Source organism: Abramis brama (genome assembly GCF_963993115.1).
Source record: "Abramis brama genome assembly, chromosome: 25".
In the NCBI taxonomy this organism is placed as follows: domain Eukaryota; kingdom Metazoa; phylum Chordata; class Actinopteri; order Cypriniformes; family Leuciscidae; genus Abramis; species Abramis brama.
In genome coordinates this window covers 18,095,165-18,116,509 of record NC_139987.1, presented here as the reverse complement: position 1 = coordinate 18,116,509, position 21,345 = coordinate 18,095,165, and the positions used below count along the sequence as shown (strand labels likewise).

General features: G+C 37.6%; 1 protein-coding gene across 6 annotated transcripts in view; it reads right to left on the bottom strand.

The window, feature by feature from the left end:
• stard13a (StAR related lipid transfer domain containing 13a) overlaps positions 1–21,345 on the bottom strand; it is a 68,973-nt gene that overhangs the window by 16,850 nt on the left and 30,778 nt on the right. For 3 of the 6 annotated variants that reach the window (XM_084104775.1, XM_084104776.1, XM_084104773.1), the window contains one exon: positions 119–190. In XM_084104775.1, coding sequence (XP_083960901.1) covers positions 119–190 — 72 coding nt within the window. Of the gene's footprint in view, positions 1–118; positions 191–2,263; positions 2,304–10,575; positions 10,741–18,596; positions 18,968–21,345 lie in introns of those variants that run through there. The other 3 variants (XM_084104772.1, XM_084104777.1, XM_084104774.1) reach the window with 3 other exon arrangements.

Sequence of the window (21,345 nt, the reverse complement as noted above, 5' to 3'; positions counted from 1 at the left end):
ACCGTCACTTAACCTCACAGCTGCAACCACACTGCAGACATTTGTTGAGGCCACAGAATCAACGGGCAATTCTTTGACATCTGTGTCTATGTTTATAGATATTAATCCCATTTCTTACCCTCATAAAGTTGGGCATACTGTGGGAATCCCGCCGCCCTCAGCCAGTCACATGCTTCCTTTGCCTCGATTTCTGAAAAGAAACAATGATACAATTCTTCAGCAGTTTATCTCTTTAACCTGATTAACTCTTTAGTTTATCTTTCAACCTGATCTCACACACATGCTCATGGACACACTATTGATATATATAATTAAACATTAAAAAGTATATTTTTATGATATACTGTATTTATCTATTTTTATCTATATTTAACTATTTTAATGACATTAAAAAGTATTATATATTCATAAGCAGCACAACTAGCATCAATAAGAAAACAAAAGCAGCAAATACACAAGTAAAGAGCATGAAGAATCCTTGTGTGTTTTTTCTCTGTTTTTTTGTGTCTGGATCAAGCGGCAACCTCTCCGTCTTTCTCTTGAAACCGGGAAGAACAGGGAAGTGAGTTAAACTGCAATTCATCGACTGGCCGCTTGAGGCTGGATGCGAAAGTGAGTCAAATCTGTATCTCCCCCATGTTAAAATGACTAACTTTACAGCAGAAAAAAACATGTTTACAGCCTGGTGCAAAAAGTGGTTTTGGTCTATATAGCCAATTTTGCCCTTCATGACAACTGTGAAGGGGGTGAATTTTTTTATAACTCATCCGTTTAAATGTTATTAAGCCTTAAAGTTCTGCATAATTAAGGTAGTGGTCACTTGAGTGACAGGTGGATTGCCGCTGCTGTCACTACTACCACTACCGTTTGTCTGCGGTTAGCGTCACGTTACTTCCTCAGCCGTTTTGAGAGGCGGCCAAAATCAGAATTTAAAATGGACTGAATAAAGCTCTCTACGAACTTGACGTACGATGCCGCGCTGGCTGACATGTTTGCGCATGAATCACAAGCTCACAGCAATGTTGTAAGTTAATACACTTTTACCTAGCAGAAGAATACAGCATCACAATACACATAGTCTCACTTTTTTTTACAGTCTATGGTCTGGATCCATTTACACCACATTTCAATAGCCATGTTTCTAACCAATTTATTTTATTCGAAAAAAGTTTTAGCTGATGGAAATGCCATTTAAGTGTCACAATCTTTTTCCAATTAACTTTAGCACATAAATGCTATATCAATACTTTAAATGTCGCAAAAATTTAGTTTGGAAACAGGGCTTTATCGTAAATAAATGTGGTGTCACGTGACAGACTTAGACTACATGAAGCGTCCGTGTTCTGGATGTTGCTCTCATTAAAGCATAGTTTCTCTGTAATGTTCAAAGGTGCATTTAATCTATTATATTCATATCATTTAATTATACATACAATTATTTTATTACTGTTGGTATTTGGTAAGAATAAGATGCATTACAAAAATAAGGATGAATGATGTTTGAGAGGTAATACATTTTTTTTTTCCTAGTTTACAAATCTTAATTTGATGTTCCTTTTATGATGTTTCCTTTTTTACAGTATATAAATTGTATTGTACTGTTGCATGCAGTCCTGTCAGACAAGCTGCTCGACTTCGCCATCTTCTTCTGATATTTCCTAATATTTCCTAATTTGATCATATTATTTGTGAAAATAGTGTAAACTAGAAAATTTTAATTGTCACACTCTCTTTTTACAATATTTGAGATGCAAAAGATACGGTATAATTTGCCATATACAGTGTGCAAAATTACTTATGGAAATGTCTCAAGAGCAGATTTTTTTGCGATACAACAAAACTTAGCCTATGCAACAATGCATTTTTTAGGGATGACGTCATTACGCACACCATTTTATTAGTGAGCAAACAGGCTGGACTTTTTTTCACAATCACTTTCACAATTCACAAACAAAACAGCGCAAAATCTGGGAAGAAACTTTTGACTTTTGAGAATGACCCACAAGAGATGAAATAAGAGAGTAAAAACAAAGCGTCTCTCAAAATAAGCCACTATAAAAATGGACGGGTCAGGAAATGACCTCACCACAATCCGACAATTACATCCTTTTCTCACAAGATTCTCCACATACTTGCGCTAAATTACACATTAGCAGAATAGAAACCACTCACAGTCTGCAGAAATCTCCCTTTCTGCACATAACCCTTACATACGGCGCCTTCCATCCATGTGTAGATAAAGTCTAACAGTTCACACACTTACTGGTTGTTCTCATCACTTCGTCATGCAGAGAGAACATGTGTCCCTCAGATCTGAGCACCCTTTTCCTCCAAGGTCTCTAAAAGTCCAAAATCTGGTTCAGTCAGCATACGATCCAGTTATTTCTCAGCTGCTTCAGATAGCAGCTTGCTGAACTTTTTCACTCGCTTTTGAATATCCTCCCTCTGGTTGATGTGCTCAATCTCTCAGGAACCACTCTGAATACTCTAACAACTGCATAGCACCCAGAACACATTAGCAATCATATAGCAACAAACTGGCAACCACTCACAACATTCTAGCATAATGGGGGCAATGAGCATGAGACTTCTATGAAATATTTTCAGTGGTCAATAAAGGGCTCTGGAAAGCTATTCATGCTCTCTCTATGTGTTCCTCCATTCATCACAACGTGGAAAAAAACACCACGCAGCTGAGATGATGAAAGATGTTCTCTGTGTGTGTTAAGTCGAGCCGGCAGATAATGCCAACATTTACTGACAGAAGCTATTCTGCTAATGTCTAATCATCACATAAGATTTAGTCAAAGAGAACAAAAACTAGCCACAAAATCTGTTTTGAAGCATGTGGATGTGTCACCAATTACATTTGTACAAAAACAATATGCTGACACATAAATCCCTGTCTGACGTTTTTTATTCTGTATGTTTCCAATCTGACTTTGTCATTGTTCCTGGCAGCAGGACAGGAATTCCTCACACTTGGGTCTACAGCACAATCCCCAGTGGTTAGCTCTCTCCTGAGGGGTATGAATTACTGATATACAATAATACCACTGACAAACACAAGTCCAAGTCTGAGAGACAAATTCTAGCAGTGTGTCATAAATGTCATTTCCTCTGCTCCTCTAAAGGATGCAGTAAAAGGACACATAATGGAATTTTTTTTTTCTTTTTTTTTGCTCTTTGGACAGATGATACCATGGAGATATATGCTAACAATCGCAACACAGAGCTCATTCTTGAAACTGCTCATTCAGAAATCGTTATAGTTATGACATCACAACCTCGAGCACATTAACATGCCCACATAAAGTAACGCATCAACTACTATTCAGCAACGATTTAACAATATATCATAAATATATTTACTAGGGGTGCGCCAAAATATCGATATGGCGATATCTCGCGATATTTTCTCCCGCGATCGATTCTCGATGCGCTCTTGCCAAGTATCGATATTAAAAGCCGTTAGGGCGGGCATACACGGTGCGAGTTCGGACACTCGGGAGGTCGTGAGATCAGTTTAACTGATAATCGCGTCAAAGCAGCTGGTACAAGGCACGACTGTCCTGCATGAATTTTATCCCGAGCCGGCAGCAATCACGTGGGCTTTCGCGCTAAACCGTCATGTTGCGAATGGGAGAGAGAGAGAGAGAGAGAGAGAGAGAGAGAGAGAGAGAGAGAGAGAGAGAGAGAGAGAAAAGTGTGTGTGTGTGTGTGTGTGTGTGTGTGTGTGTGTGTGTGTGTGAGACAGTGACAGTGTATGCGCACGCTGTATGGTTGCTGCCACTGAGGTATAGCCCCATCGACGTGGTTGTGTATGATTTGGCAATAGGGGACAGCTGGTGAAAAAACATGTTTAAAAATTATCGGGAGGTCGGGAGGTGCTTGTAACGTGCTCGGCTCGGCTTGTAATTCCTCTCACACGCTACGAGCCGCGACCATGCGAGCATCACCGATTCCACTCGATTTCTCCCGAGTGAAAAAAATCATCTGCAGCAAAACAAAAATAGTGTCTGTGACTGTTTTGTTGCAACTGATAAGACACAAGTTGTTTTTGTTATTGTGTTTCATCCAAAAACGAAATGGAGATTCATTTTCCTAATTAAAAAAAAAATATTTTTATTTCTTAAAACATGATATATTGTGAGTTATTAGTACTGATAATATATCGATTATCGCAGTATCGCCACATCGTGATATTATCGGTATCGTGAACAATGTATCGCGTATCGTATCGTATCGTGAAGTACCCAGTGATTCCCAGTAGGGTTGCGCGATATGCTCCATTTTCATATCGTCCTATCGTCAGCCTGTGAGATCGGCGATACACGATATTATCGTGAGGGGGCGGGGCTTACTTATTTGATTATTAACTTGCTTATTTACTCATCAATTTACTTGTTTTATTACTTCGTTTTAAATGAGAATCTTTTTTCTATTTTGCTAGCAAAGGTGGAGTGTTTATTAATAGGCTAAATCAGGTTATTTCCTGGTATAGTGAGGTAAAAAAAAGATCCTAATCATTCTTGTATCTGACTCGGAGTATTTCAACATGTCAGCGGGAAATTTACGGACACACATTATCCTCTCATGCCGTTACAGATCTGCAGCATTTTGACTGTTTGACGAGATGTGAACACGTTTTAATTTCTTGATTCAAGAAAGAGTCGGAGTCTGCGATATATGTCCTCCTACCAGTGCTCTCTCTGTCTGGATGCACTTCACATGCGCACCGCACTTCAATAACGCAGGTGTTTTAAATGCCAGGAGAAATCAGAGGCAAAAATCTAAAAGTCGATCGGTTATACGCCGACTTAAACTTATGACTTGACTCTGATAAAGGAAAACGGGTTAATCCGTTTACATGACCACATGCATTGTCAGTTTATTCAGCATAATCGAGTTAATAACGTGCATGTAAACGCGCTCAATCCCTGAAAACGAAAGCAGAAACGGACTGAGCTTTCGCTGCATTAACAGCACGTTCTCTCAGAGTCGACGGTGGATAACGGTAGGCTACAGCAACTATCTTAATTACTGGCTGAATATTTCTCTTGTGGACTTACATTATTGACAGCGAAAAAATTAGAAGAATATTTCTTGTTAAACAAGTTTGAAGTTGCTTGTGATTTTCACAGATGGCAGAGTTTCACAGATGCTTCGTGAACTAAAGACTTTTATTAGGCCTAGGCGGCCTATATCATTTTATTGATATTATTATTATAATTAATATTTTGTACTTGTATTGTTTTTAGTGTTATTCGTGTCATTAAATATTTTGTTAATGTGCTATGGAAACAAAATACTGACGAACAACGATGCCGCGTCTTCATCTAGGCTCTGTATAAAAATTATGCGTCTGTTAAAGCACTCTTGACAATTTGTGAATGGATCACCTTGCAATGAAATTTCGTTTTGGGATGTAGTTTTTATTTTGTCTGTTTTAAAAACATTTTCTTTGAGGAGTCCTCATACGCGCGTGATATGGCGCAAGTGTGGTTATGTGGTGATGTCGTTATGAATTTAGGCAAGGCAAATATAATTGTAGTTCCTAATTAATTTAATAACTATACTAGCTTCATAATAATAATAATGATTTAATACATTAATGGAAAAACGAGCCAATTATCGTATTGATATCGTCAAAGGCATCTGCCATCGGCGATATCTCTGTCTATCGTCGATACACGATACTATCGTCTATCGGCACAACCCTAATTCCCAGCCCTAATATTTACTATTTAAAGCATCTCTAATGAAACTTACACATACTAATCCCTTGTATATACTGTACATGTTCGTGCAATACTAGTTCAGCGCTCAGATTCACAATCACACATGGAAGTAATTAGAGAAAGACACGATGGGGCCCTTTTACAGAGTGCAAACACTGGCATCAAGAAACAACGCTCAGCGGGGGGGAGCCAACCATACTGTCATAGGCAGGAAAAGACCCCCGTGTCACCACTGTGGATGTTTGTTCCGTTTTAATGGTTTGTTTGTTTGTTCACATCGACAGAGTTAAAAAAAGCTTTGGGATTTTAAATCACACAAGGAGTTGATTATCAACAGACAGGTCCATGCAAGTGGAGGAGGAATTTAAAGTGCAATGGTGTGTAATTATGGACATTAGCGTGCATAAAACATGATATTTATATGAGTTTTTATGATCGTTTGTGATGGTCTTAAACATCTACTGAAGTGTGGTGAAAATTGTGAATCAAGAGGATGTTATATTGCTGTTGAATGTACATTATCAAGTCATCATGAAGTCATAATTTACCTGATTTAATTTCTTAAGCATGTCCCTGGTATATATTTAGAAAATTAAACAATAAACAAATGGAATTATTTTCTTTATCATACATCAAAATGTAACTTTTCCATCTCCAAAAAATACTTTTCTTTTCAGCTGACATCTGCAATCCTTCATATTTTTCAACCCCTCCCCTGCAACTGCATGATAACGCCCACTTTTCCACAATTAAATAATTCCTGATGGATTAATCAACACTCATCCAAAATTTTGTCTTGCTTAAAAAAAAAACTGTTTTGCATGGAAATACAATACCGTTTAAACATTTGGGGTTAGTTAAAGCTAGTTTTTCAAAAGAAATTAATACTTTTATTAGCAAGGATACATTACATTGACCAAAAGTGACAGTAAAGACTTTTACATTGTTTTAAAATTCAATAAAAATAAATGGAAAAAAATGTATCATGGTTTCCACAAACTATCAACAATGATAAGATAAGAAATATTTCTTGAGCACCAAATGAGTGCAATGTCCAAAAATGTCCAATTATAGAAGTAAAATGGGTTGCAAACCATTTTATGTTGATTTTAAACATTACATGAAATACATAAAAAGTAGGGGTGTAACAATACACTCGTGTCATGATCCGATACAATTCACCATACTGAACTCACTATATGATACCACTGCAATACTTTGAATACTACCAAAGAGTTTGCTTGCACTCTGTCACTGGCTACATATATTTAAAATAATGTATGCCTTTTTTACAGGTAAAATCAGACATTTGCCATTTTCAGGACCAACAAATATTTCCCCATTGCATTATTATACATTATATTCAATACATTATATTACTCAGTAAACTTTCATTTTTTCTCACGCAGTACCTTCGCGCTTTCAATGCAGGTATTCATTGGATCTCTTACACACACAAGCTGCACGCATAGACTCTTGCGGTGCTCACTATGTCCTGTCTCTCCCTCTATTAATGCACTTACATAAGAAGAAACCATCTAAAACACCTTGAATCATCATAATACTAAAACTAAACATGCGACATGGCGATTTAAATGAGGGGTGTGTTGTCACTTTCAGTGGAATGGGAGAGAGATTATAGGGGATTTCTGAAAAATATATTAATTTATGTTTGGAAGATGAACATAAATCTAATTTGAAACAACATGAGGGTGATTATATGACGACAGAATTTTCATATTTGGGTGAACTACAGCCTACCTTATCTGAGTCTTGGATAAAACTACCTCTATACTGTGGTACATGTTGTTCACATCACTGATACATATTGTTGCATTTTAATATTGCAATATTAAAATGATCTTTTATAATGATTTACAATTAGTTAACCTCAACTTCCCGCTTGCCTTCAATATTACAAAAAAAACTGCACTGTTCCCAGATCAGTAGTAACACCAACTTCTAATGAAGCCCTCAAACGGAGCCCAACCACTGGGTTTGTTTTGCGGAACTTTAAAGAGACTCTCAGAGGGGAATTTGGGTAGGTCTGAGTCCACGGCGTGGGAATAAAGAACTGCTGTGAAGTCAAGAGTTTAATTAACACATACCATTAATATCTAATATCCCCCGCCATGAACCAAAGGACCGAACCAACACAAAAGGTGCCCAAAACAATAAATCTAAAGCAAAGCAGCATACAGAACATGAGTCAGCCAAAGTCACACAACTCAACACAATAAACCATAGAGAGGTGCTGATAAAAAATGTCACAGAAACAAACACACAGCGATCACCTCTGCATGTTACGCTGCTATGGCATCTAATCCCAGCAGCCAGGACACGCAGCCCCTCGTGACCCAAGCATTCCTGATCACCTCGACGTGACAACAGGCAGCGCGCCATGAGAGAGAGCAGCAGGCACGGATGCCACGCAGAGCCTGGATGCCACAGGGCGCAGGGCACAATCAAAGGCATTCTTGTTTTGATTGAGCAGGCAAGATCTCTGATTATATAAGAACACAGGTCCTGTGTCCTTAAAAGTCACCTCGGCCCACAAATGACTCTCTCAGCTCTTTGCATTCTTTGTTTGTTTTTTTCTTCCCCCACTTACTCCTTTAGTTATGGTTTTATTCCGGCTTTCCCAGGTAACAGGGAACTTTGGCTAACATTCTGGCAAGGTTCTCTCAAAGTTAAGAACCAAGTTAAGAATTTGATCAAAGGTTATCTGGTCTTTAATAATGTTCTCAAAACGTTAGCACAAATATCATTTGACATTTTTCAACTGATGAACAATAAAAAATATTGACCAAACCACAGCCAATCAGAATCCACTCAACTTGAAAAAGCTTAAAGGAATAGTTCACTTCAAAATGAAAATGCTGTCATCATTTACTCACCCTCAAGTTGTTTCAACCCTGTATACATTTTTCTTTCTTCTGCTGAACACAAAGGAAGATATTTTGAAGAATGTCGGCAACCAGACTGTTGATGTACCCCATTGACTTCCATAGTAGGAAAAAAAAGACTATGGAAGTCAATGGGGTCCATCAACTCTTTGGTTACCGACATTATTGAAAATATCTTACTTTGTGTTCAGCAGAAGAAAGAAACTCATACAGGTTTGAAACAATTTGAGGGTGAGTAAATGATGACAGCATTTTCATTTTGAAGTGAACTATTCCTTTAAGCATTTAAAGAGCCAGAAGATATAGAACATGCTTATAATAAACATAATGTTACTGTGTGTTAATGTGGACGCTAAATTAGTTATTGTTATCATACTTTTTGTAAATGTGCTTTTTTTCAAATAGTAAAAAGGAAGCATTTCTTATTTAAGAAAACATTAGATACTTTTTCCAAGTAATGAATGGTTTAAGTGAACAAATAAATAAAAGAAATAATATGATGGTGAAATGTTGCAAGCAGTATTCAAACCCATTGCTCCAACCAATGAAATCTATTGTAACATATACATTCTCAAAACACACATATTAAGACCATGCCGAGTATGTGTGTGTGTGTGTAATCTCAATCTTTGTGATACTGTTCAGCTGTTATGTTATCATGAATGCGAGTGCTACAGCACATTCAAAGCTGTATCTGAATCATAAATGTTTGACAGTATTCACATTAGGCTATGAGATCTGAGACACCCATACAATACCTCTACAGCACAGACATCAGTCAATGCTGCCTATGGAAAAACACTTTCAAGACTAACAAAAACTTAATGGATTCATAGTACAAATGTTCAGTCATAATCCACACACTTAACAAACACAGATAAAAAAGATGTACCTGGTGAATAGGCTAGACAGAGGTAAAAAAGAAAAAGAAGCTCTAATCCTATTTAATTTACAGTCAACATGAATTGCATCACATTTTACTTCCATGATGTGATGTATTCCTGAATTAAAAATTCAGGATAATGAGAATGCAAAAGTTAAACTAAATCTAAACCTCTGTTCGGAAACTATCAATTGTGTCAACGGGCAGCTAGATGTGTTTCAAATCTGCTTTGGTGTCAATGAGTGTGTGTTAAACTGTGTGAACTTGACTCTCAGACCACCAAGGAAGTAAAACTATGATCCTTTCTGAGCTTTGTAATGCAAACTCTCCCACAAACATGCAGTCTCTTTTTACTCTTCATCTCAACTATTTGTAACACACACACACACACACACACACACACACACACACACACACACACACACACACACACACACCTCTCCCATGGGGTTTCTCCAGACAGTTCCTGTATTGCTCATCAGAGCATTCAGTTAACACGCACACACACACACACACACACACACACACACACACACACACAAATACTTATGGACCAATGCCATTTTCCCACACATGCTAAAGTGATTTGACATCCATCCACTGGGATCATAAGGATGTTTCTTGTTTAACTAAACATGACTCCGAAATTCCATTAGTATGTACCATGTCCTCCATATTCAAACTCAGTCATAAGACAGAAAAATCACAAAGGAAATCCTTAAATATCTCAGTAATTTCTTCTAGGCAGCCATAATGGTGAGCAAATGGACACTTTTGTTTAAGTATCAGATTTTGCTCCTGGGAAAATAACCCAAGTGATTTTAGAATAAGCAGCATCAGAGAAAAAAGTCGATGCTTAAATAAAACATATCTGACATAAAAGAGCATGATTTGAGCATTAACATTTCATCTGTGTACTTGCAAAAAGAAAAAACAAACTTTTTTAAAAATGACAGAATAGTAAAAACTTGATGCATATCATAAAGTTAAAAAAAGAGCCATTTGGGCTTCAGAGTAAATTGAAGATGCAGTTGGTTTCTGGTACCTCTAGGCATCGGCACGCAGCTGTGGTCATGGGTAAGATCCAAAAACCATATCGGAGTTCCCCGTTGAACATTCAGCGTGATTTATTCTATCAGTCTTCTAGAAGAGCCCGTTCCAGAGCAGCTCCTCTCCACCGCAGACCTCAGCTGTATGTTTCTCTTTCTCTACACTTCACCTCCCGACTGTAACCCTTATGTGCCAATCTCTCTTCCGCCCTCCCCTCCACTCCTCCAAACAGCTGGAGTATGTACAGTCTTCAGACCCCCGCCCCCCTCCTCAACCATGAACATGTGAGAAAATGACCATGTGCGTTTATCTTCAGTGCGCCATAGATCATACACACACACACACACCCGCAGCTGTAGATGCAACCCGTCCGGCTGCCTGTTCCCAGACAATGATACAATCCGTTCAAGTGCTGGGAGAAATTCCCACCGATATTTATTTTTACTTATTTTTACCTGAAAAGCACTTTGTTAAATTTCTATAGAAATACTGTAGAAATATCTATATTATTATAGTAATACCAAAAAATCCAAATGTAATAACTTTCTGATTCTATCACAGCATAACATGTTTCGATCCAATCAAATTTAGACAGATAAAATCAAGTCCCATCTTACATATTATGTCACATTTCAGAAGTTAAATGCTTAATTGTAAGAATTATTTATATTGCCTTTAAAGCAGAGGTTTTCAATATTTTAAAAAATGCTATACAACTAAATTTGAGTTGATAATATTTTATTTATTTATTTATTCTGACTACTGTCCAAATGGCAATTATTTAAAGTCAGCATTAAATGAAAATTCCCATCTATTTTCTAAATGTATATTATAGATCTTATTGTAAACCAGTAATCCATAGTTCCATATATTTTATTTTTAAACATTTTTTGTTTGTTTGACATAATCGTCATGTTTATGTAATCAAAATGTCATAACTAGACCTTGCGGTGAAAACGACAAACATCTCACTGGTATTTTCTTTTTCGATAACCCATGTGTCACAATTAGAAAGAAAAGTTACCTCAGTTTCAGCATGACTTTAATTTAAAAATATGGTTATCTTTACAATACTACACTTACTGTGGGCCTGTTTACACCAAGGGCCTCATGTATAAAACTTTCCGTAGATTTCATCCTAAAAGTGTTTGTACGCACAAAAGCCAGATTTTGCGTACGCACAAAAGTTTTCAGATTTCTAAAACCATGAGTACGCCAGAACCTGTGCAAATTTTCCTTTATAAAACCCAGTCAGAACATCTGCTATTTAGAACGCAAATTAAAACAGAATTATCATGCGCCAAGCAATCCTCGCTGTAGGTAAAACATTAAAACACAGCTTTCCACTGGAAAAGTGCTCAAAAGCAGGGCATCCACTACAAACATTTTTATTTAAATTTATATAAAAAATAATGATTTCATGAAATTTCAGTGCTTAACTCCATTAATGAGAGTAGCATATTTAATCTAAATGTGTATATCAGATGTAAAACAGTTTAAATCATTCTGTTTTACTTCATTACTTCGCTCACTCCAGTAAAAGCACGGTCTGGACTCTAGAGTGTCCGTACGGTGCGCACATATTTAGGCTACACCTAGTTTATTTTTCATAAATCCCGATATGTGCGTGGAAAATTGCGTACGCACATATCAATGCCTTTTTGTGTGCGTACGCAGCGTTTATACATCAGGCTCCTGGTCACTTTATGCTCAGATTTGATAGATATCTGATCGTGGAAAGATCCGGTGTAAATGCCCTCTGAAATGCTTTCGACACGGATTTAAATCAGATCACTTCAGGAAGTGGTCTGAGACGCATTACAAACGGAACTGGACAAGTGTAAATGCATCGGGTTGTTGAAACCGCACATGTCAATTTGACTCCTCCCAAAATGTAAAAAAATAAACATGTGAGAGTGTGTTCTATATGTGACATGTTATAGCCAGATATGACAACGACACTGAACAACACGCATCGCCAAAGATGAGCAGCGGAATATCTCTTCAGCAAGCCAACACACAAACTATCGCAAATGAAACAGAAAGTAAGTCGCAGACGCTCAACAACACACAATCATCTTTATTATAAGTAATGAGACTAAATGATCTTACCAGTGGTGATGCTGCTCTCTCTCCTATGCAGTCTTTGATCTTGAAATTAGCTGATGATAAATAACACGCAGCTCATATCTGTTGCTTTTGTTGATGTGAACTCTGTTAAATTTGCATGTAGCATGAGAATTGAAAATCAGATTTATATTCGTTTTGTGGAGACATTTATGTGGCCAAATCATGGAACCGTTAACAAATCAGATCCTATCAGTAAAAACACATGAAGTCACCAGGTGTAAACTGTCTCACATGGTATAAACGAGTATGAAATTATATAGCTGCTTTTATATTTTAGGGGGTTCTCTTTTTTTTCGTACTATGGAAGCCAATAGGGACCAGAAATGGTTTGGTTATACCCACATTCTTCAAAATATCTTCTTTTGAGTTCAACAAAAGAAAGAAACTCATACAGGTTTAGAACAACTAAAGGGTGAGTAAATTATGACAGAATGTTTATTTTGGGGTGGACTATCCCTTTAAAGATCCGTTTAATAGTCTGTTATTTACTTTATCTCACTTTCTTGCGCAGTCAAGCAGTGAAACGATAGGAGGAGGAATAACACTGGAGAAGAATGGTTCACAAAAGAATAACAACAGAGGAGAAAGAGAGACTGCTGTATGTGTGTGTGAGAGAGAGATACCAGACGGTCAAGTGTGGGCTAAGTGGCTCTGGGCACACTCCCTAGAGTCCTCACACATTCCCTTCTGGGAACAAGATGAGGCTGCACGTGTGTGTGTGAGTGAGTGTGTGTGTGTGTGTGTGTGTGTGTGTGTGTGTGTGTGTGTGTGTGTGTGTGTGAGATGGGAAGACAGACAGCAGTGGCAGACAGGAATGCAGGAATCGTATGGCATGAAGGGGTCAGAAGTGAAAAAACAACAATCTATTAAACAGTGGGCTATTCTTATTGATTTTTGTTTTGTTTTTTGGAATTATTGTGAGCAATGCAAAACATGCCACATTGCTATCGATCGCTATTGCATAAGGTGTTTTTAGCATGTTGTTATGCGGTCGCTCCTGTATGGTTACTAGGCGGTTCTGGGTGTTGCTAACTGACCCAAATCAAAAGTCTTTCAGGTCTGTGATATTCTGCTCTCTAGATTTGGGTTAGGTCCCTCCTTCCATGTAAGACTATGTCATTTTATCATTCACCAGGGAAAAATCATCTTTCTGATCGCACAAGCTGCATGATTTCAGGTATCAGTCACGTCTGCAGCACCAGCGGTAAGGAAAAGTTACGTGCCAAATTATAATACTAGGGTTACAGGGGCTAGGTCACATAGTTTAAGCAATACTAATACTGATTCTTGCCTTAATAAACACAATTAATAAGTAATATTCTGTGATTGACATAAATGATTATATATATTTTATCCAACAGAGGGCAACCAAGAGCCAGGGAAAAACTGCAAAATGTCAGCCCAGTGAAACTTCATCTCAAACAAAAACAAAACTGAATGGCTTTGCAAGACCCAAATACCATTAATGCAAATACCAGTTATGATACACACACAGTACACAGAACCGCCACAGTGTTTGATTATGTCTTGGTTTTTAATTATACTGTTCACACAATTCACTTCCTCAATCTACTCACTGACCCTACAGAAATGTTTAGTCTTAATTTTCCATCTTTAGAGCATGCACATCATGCAGTGCATCGAAATCACTCACATACTGCTTTTTAATCTTCTCCTACACACAACAAGTTCAGGCTCAAACCACTTTGTGACTTTGCTTTATGATGTCAATATTGAGTGTGGTTTTATAAATGTTACACATTAAAAATGTATGATACAAGTTAAAAAAAAATCTCTTTAGCATTCAAAATATATTTGCCAGTGATGATGTCATACAGTATGATGATGTCAAAACGGTCTGGGTCCATGTCACCCATTCCTCTGGCTTTCTTCTCCTCTTTTGGATTCAGGACTCTTCGGCACAACAAATGCTGCCTTGCTACTACTGGACAGTATATGACCAAAAATCTATATCACATTTATAACCTTTTGGAGCTAAATGAAAACAAATCTGAAGTTATTTTATTCCAAGTCTTTTCTTTCTGCTAAAAATTTTGAACAAATCATTCATTTATTTTATCTAGCCTAGACTATTACAACTCTTAATACTATGGAGTAAGTCAGTCCTCTTTAATGCATCTCCAGATGGTTCAAAATGCTACTGCCAGGTTGTTGACAGACAGACGATAGTTTAATCACTTTATGCCCATTCTGATCTTGCTACACAGGCTATCGATTTAACTTAGAATTGTTTTTAAAATTCTAATATTCGTTTTAAAATCACTACACAATCAATCACTGTCAAATCTTTCAGAAGTGATCTCCACCCACAAACCAAACAGGTCCTTGAGATCTAGCAATCTTGGTCTCGTCTCCATTCCCAGAACTAGGTTTCACTGCAGAGGTGATCGAGCTTTCACTGTTGCTGGTCCTTAATCTCTGGAATAACTTACCAATTTCTGTTAGAACGGCTTCCTCTTTACCAAGTTTTAAGTATTATTTTCAATAGCTTTTAACCAGGAATAACTTATCTACTGCATTGTTTATATGGTCTTTCTATTTTGTCTGACTTTACATGTATTTTACAACTTTTTAGGTCAACCATGAGTTGTGTTAAAGGTGCTTTATATACATATATATATAAAAATCTGTATTGCATTAAGAGCTCTATAAATAAAGGTGACTTGACTTGACTACCACCCTTTCGACCACTGTGTGCTATTTCAGTTCCTGCTTTTAATGTGTCATTGTTTTGATAAATGCTTATCTGTATGGACAGGAGATGATTGTTGTTGGATTAAGGGGCTGAACTGAATCACTGAAGCCCAGCCCTACCTCTCTGACTGCTGTTGAGTAACCGCACAGTCGCACACATGCCACAGCAGCTCATGGTATTACAAATGTACATAATCACCATCCAGGAATCCACTCAGCATACTGAGACACAAGAGTTAGATAAGGGCACTGATCATGACTCATTTTAAATACCGTTATATTTCATATTGTTATAATTCAAAAAAATAATTTGCTACTGTGTCTAATAAATGAGGCAAAAATGAGGTATAGTAATTAGATCTAGAATTATGGAGTATTTCATTTTTCATTACGTATTTGGCAGGTTTTCATTTAAAGCAGTGACTTACGTGCAGTCAAGAATCTCTAAGGTATGCTGTGCGTGGGTGAGGACTGCTTTTAGATGAAACATATCTTTCTTTCCAATACAAAAATAATATGAAAGTAGTTGGCAGGCTTGTACATAACTGTCGCAGCTGCAAACCATAAATAAAAGTAACAGTTCACTGAAAAATGCCAATTATGTCATCAGTTACTCGCATTGTTTTTCCAAAACCTGTATTTTCTTCCATAGAATAAAGCAATAATCCCTGTGAAGCTGTGGTTAACAGCTAAGGGGCGTTTAGCGGAACCCCCTTAGCTGTTCTAAATTCACTGTAAACCACAGCTTCACGGGGCTTATTGCTTTTATAAAATGGTTACCACACACAATACATATATTAAAGGCAAAATATCTGTATTAAAGGAATAGTTCATCCAAAAATGAAAATTCTGTCAATAATTACTCACCATCATGTCATTCTAGATGTGCAAGACTTTTGTTCATCTTCGGAACACAAATTTTGAGAGCTTTCTGTCCCTCCATTGACAGTTACGCAACTACCATTTTGACACTTCAAAAGGTTCATTCAGAGATCGTAAAACTTCCTGAAGAGACTTGATATGATGTATATGTATATTGATATATATGATAAGCTCTCAGATTTCATCAAGAAGATCTTCATTTGTGTTCCGAAGATGAACGAAAGTCTTATGGGTTTGAAACGACATGGGGGAATTTTCATTTTTGGGTGAACTTTCCCTTTAATATGTTACTTATTTAAAGTTAAATCCTTAAATGCCATCCTTCTTGGGTATAGAACATTCTGTTTCCATTCATTGTCACTGTTAGGGACTTTTTTCTAGCAGAAGGACGGCATTTAATGATTTAACTTTAAATAAGTAACATATTAAAGGGATAGTTCACCCAAAAATGAAAATTCCCTCATGTCTTTTCAAACTCGTAAGACTTTTCTTTTTCTTTTTTCATTATGCCTTATCTGATGGAGCTGAAAAAAGGGCCAGTTTGAATCAATCTGATTCACTGACTTGTATAATTTACAGCATAAGTAGAGAGAGCAAAATTAACTTTCTAAATAATATACATCCAAATCAAATAAATTTGAGAGCTTGTGAACCAGATTCAAACTGAATCAAATCAAATTGAGAGCTTGTGAATCAGAATCAAGAGCTTGTGAATTGGAATCAAATTAAATTCGGAGCTTGCAAATCAGATTCAAATCAAATCGAGTTTGTGAACTGGAATCGAATCGAGAGCTTGTGAACTAGAAATGAATAAAATCGAGAGTTTGTGAATCAGAAACAAAATCAATACATTTTGACCTCCAAAGACAGCTGACGAAAATGCAAGGGACATTATCAAGCGGACTCAAAAGATGCTCATATTTCTCATCATGGCATTGACTTCAGTCCACATTTAGCTCAAACCATTCTTAGTGGCAGACCCACTTTAACAAATTGCTGCGCATGACAGGCCTCGGGCCCAGTTTTTGATGGAATGGGGTATTCTTGGACCCGACTCACGGAACAGCTGCTAACACTTAGTCTGCAGTCAGGCAAAAAAGAAGGTCAGGTTAAGATTTGAGACAGAGGCAGTGAGAATCAAACTATCTTAAGTGTGGGATGCAAATAATTTCAAATCAATAATCTTGCTCCACAGATGTGAATAAATCATGCAGCATGATATGCATCCACATGCCACAACCATGACTGAACAAGCCTGTGATTTCACAAGAGCTCTCCAGCCATCCAGACATCCACAAGCCCAATGACAGAATAACCGGTGTGCAGTCCAAACATTCCTGCTGCCATGTGAGAGAGAAAGTGTGTGTGTACGTGAGCAGATTACAACCAAAACTAACGCTGCCACGCACAGCATTTCTATTGACCTCTAAAGCATTTCACTGTCAAACCAAAGCTAAACATCAGTAGTACTATAAACATATTTAACAAATCATATTTGTACTTCACAATAATACTTCTTGTTAATGAGTAGACAAACCAAAACAACCTGCCTTGTTAGACCTCCAAGAACATAATGCAGTGACGTTAACCTTTTGAAAATACTCGTCATGTGTTTTGCTATCATATGCATTAAGTATAAAAGGGTTATTCATTAATAATACTGTGGATTTTTGGATAATACTTTGGAGTTGGACAGACTGTTCTCTAGTGCCAGAAAACACAAGAAGTCTTGTAGCCTGTATTGCAATTGAGAAAACAGAAGATCAGCTAAGCACGTCAAAGCTGAATGCAAAGTGCTTCATATTCACGTAAACAAGAACAAAAAAATAAAACATTAAATGAGAACGGGCACATCTTTTGTTAAACTGGATAATGCCAATGGAACATGTTATAAGTTTCACTCACATTTCAAAAACAAAGATATCTTGTAGGAACAAAAAACCTAATTTTAATAGCCTATCTAAATAGTTTTTCTTAGACAATAAATGGAGAGGAAATTGACACGTTCACTCATAAAGATGTTTATACTAACAAAAAGACCCTAATAATCTCACACGTGAAACCGCAATGTCTCAAACTGTGCTCAGATTTGCTAATATACCAAAGGCTGCAATCAAAAGTCTCAGATTTCAATAGGAACTCACATTTGTCTATAGGTTTATATTCTTACTGTAGTCTCATTTAACGTGTCTCATTTAAAGTGTCTTTTAATTTTATTTCTCCCAATGAATTTTAGGAGAAACATCTAAGACAAACTTACAATACAAATACCTAAAACACTTCTCATACCTTGAGATATCTTCTTTAGCAGCTGTTGCCTAGCTATGATCCGGGCCAGGCGTAGTCCAGAACGCCTGCGGTGACTGTCCAGTCTGAGATATATATCTTGAGTCTCTGGAGTCATGCTTCCCAAACACTCACTGTCCATGCACTCGTCTAAGAGGTCAGTCAACATTGTGTCCATCTCTCCACTGTCCACAGGTACAGAGTCAGCCAAAACTGCTTCCCTCGAACTTGTCATTTAGTTACTCCTTTAACTTTCACACACAGTCAAATGTACTGCTGAAATACTCTACAAAGTGTGATCCTTTTGTCATATAAATACTGTCAAATATAAAGACTCAAACACACCTAGGCATGAAGTCAGTTCTGATCTGAGTGCACACTTTCATCTGCACCACCCACTCAATGGTCGTGTGACTGCGAGAAGAGCCAATGGGGTTGAGAGAACAGAAAGCTGTGCAGTGAGTCAACTGAACTTCAGCCAAGAACCTGCTTCAGAGTGATTTTAGAGTGTGTTTCTCAAGTACAGTCTGTGTGTGTGTGTGTGTGTGTGTGTGTGTGTGTTTCAGCCAGTGTTGCCAGATGTACGATAATTATCGTATTTGTACGATAATTTTGACCTCTGTACGATGTACGATCAATAATGGAAAAAATCCTATAATGTACGATAATTTCAGAACTGTGTGACACTTCAAATGATGGTCGTTGTAATAGGGCTTCTCATTGATCTAGCTGTGGATTCTACGTCTACTGGTGGAAGAACGTGTAGAGAGAGGGAGCGAGAGACCTTGCGTGTGTGTGCTAGTGTGCCTCACGAAGCGCATGTAAGGACCCAACCAATCAAATGTAAGTGCGGGCGGGCTTTTATCTATAGCTACTCCCAAACCGAATCAGAACCGAACTGTCTTTACGGAACATCTGACATGCTAAATATTTTAAATTGGTAACGATAGAATAATATGAACAGCAAACAGAAAGAAACACTACAGATTTTGACACTAATTAAAGCAACTGTGTTTAAAATGTCCCCTGAAATCAAAATTAATTTTTTTAGCTTTTAGTATGAATATGTTAGTCTTAAGGTTATCAATAAGCTGGTGTGTTCCAAAACAATGACAAAATTCACATTTAGGAGATATAAGCATTCAAAACTTACAGTCTCGCACTTCCGCTTAAATGTATCACAGATTTTTATGAGATCACTGCTGACTTCAGCTTCTCCTCACATCTTCTGTCCAATCAAATGCTTTCTAGAATCGAAAGCGTCCCGCTCCCTATGCTATAATTACCACCTGGCCAAAGCGACTGTAGACACGTCACAGAGCAATATGGGTTGGAGATGTGTGTTCGGTTGCTCAAACGCTCAAATTTTATTCCGTTTTCCAACTGTACGTTGGTTAAGAATGAAATGGCTAGAATTTATTAACACCTCTAAAATTGAGTCCAACGTATCATCAGCGCTCTGATTCGCTTCCATGGTGCTGACAAGTACGACTTGCAGTCTGTGAGGTAAACTAAATGCTATTGGCCATTTGAAAAGAGGGAGGAGCCATTCAATATATCCCGCCTTAGCTTCCTGTTTCAGTGGAAATGTCAACGCATCATACAAAGCTGCGCGTTCCAAGGCACTTCAGTCAAGACACTAAAGATATTTGGCCACCAGGACCACTCACATTTGGTTGGTCTTGGGAGATCGCTATAGGAAGTTCTTGGGTGAATCAATCCAGAAATAAAAATACTTTAGATACTGATGTAACAAGGGGACTGTCTTAATGGACTAGTGATAGAATTTTTGTTAAGCATGCCAGAGGTTTGGGGTTGTAATCTGCCCTCAAATAGTTTATTTTGAAAAAAAAAAAATTGTCATTAAAACAAAAGATGTTCATCTGTGATTATATTTCAGGAGCAGGGAAGTATCAATTAGTAGTAGAAGAAAATTAGTGGTATTGTCCATCTCTAGAGACTGCTATACATTTCTGTGGGCTCAGAAAATACCTTGTTCTCATTAAACTGCACACTGAGAAGATGTGGAGGTTGGAGAAAATCAACATCTACAGACCTGGCCAAACATTTCTACTGAACCATGATATTATTGAAAATTCTAAGAGGAAAATGGCAAAGCACTTCAAGTCAACGATTCAGACACCACTGGAGACAGCTACACAATTCTTTTGTATGCAAGCATTTGTGTTTCCACTTTGAAACATGCTTGAAACATGCATGGACACGCTTGGAAAGATGTAGTCTCAGCCTCAGACATCGCGACCATGGACCGCTGACTGAATGACGGATGCATATGGCACACAAAATAAGAATCACTATGGGAGTGTCGAAGTCGTCATCTGATTGGTTGAATTCTCCAGGATCTTTGGAAGACATGTGTCACGGTATTTAACAAAGCCGTTGTGATGCCAAACCCCCTTATGGAAGAAGAACACCATTGCGTTTACAAGTGACAATGAGTGCTTATCAGGATTGACTAAACGCTAAATTTTCAAAAGTATGAGGTTTACAGCACCACTGTTGCAATAAATGTGCATGACGTGCTTGAAGGAACTGCACGCCAGTCTGTTATTGTGGGGACATTGACTTTATATTTTCATGCCCCTAAACATGATGCTGAACAAATCAAACTGTGATTGTTTGCTTTACATGTCGGTCAGACGTCCTCTTGGGCTGCCCTTGGCCAATAGAAAGATGCGATGGAGTCCAGACCTTCTCCCGTCAGTCAGAATGTCTGGCTATACGTGAGACT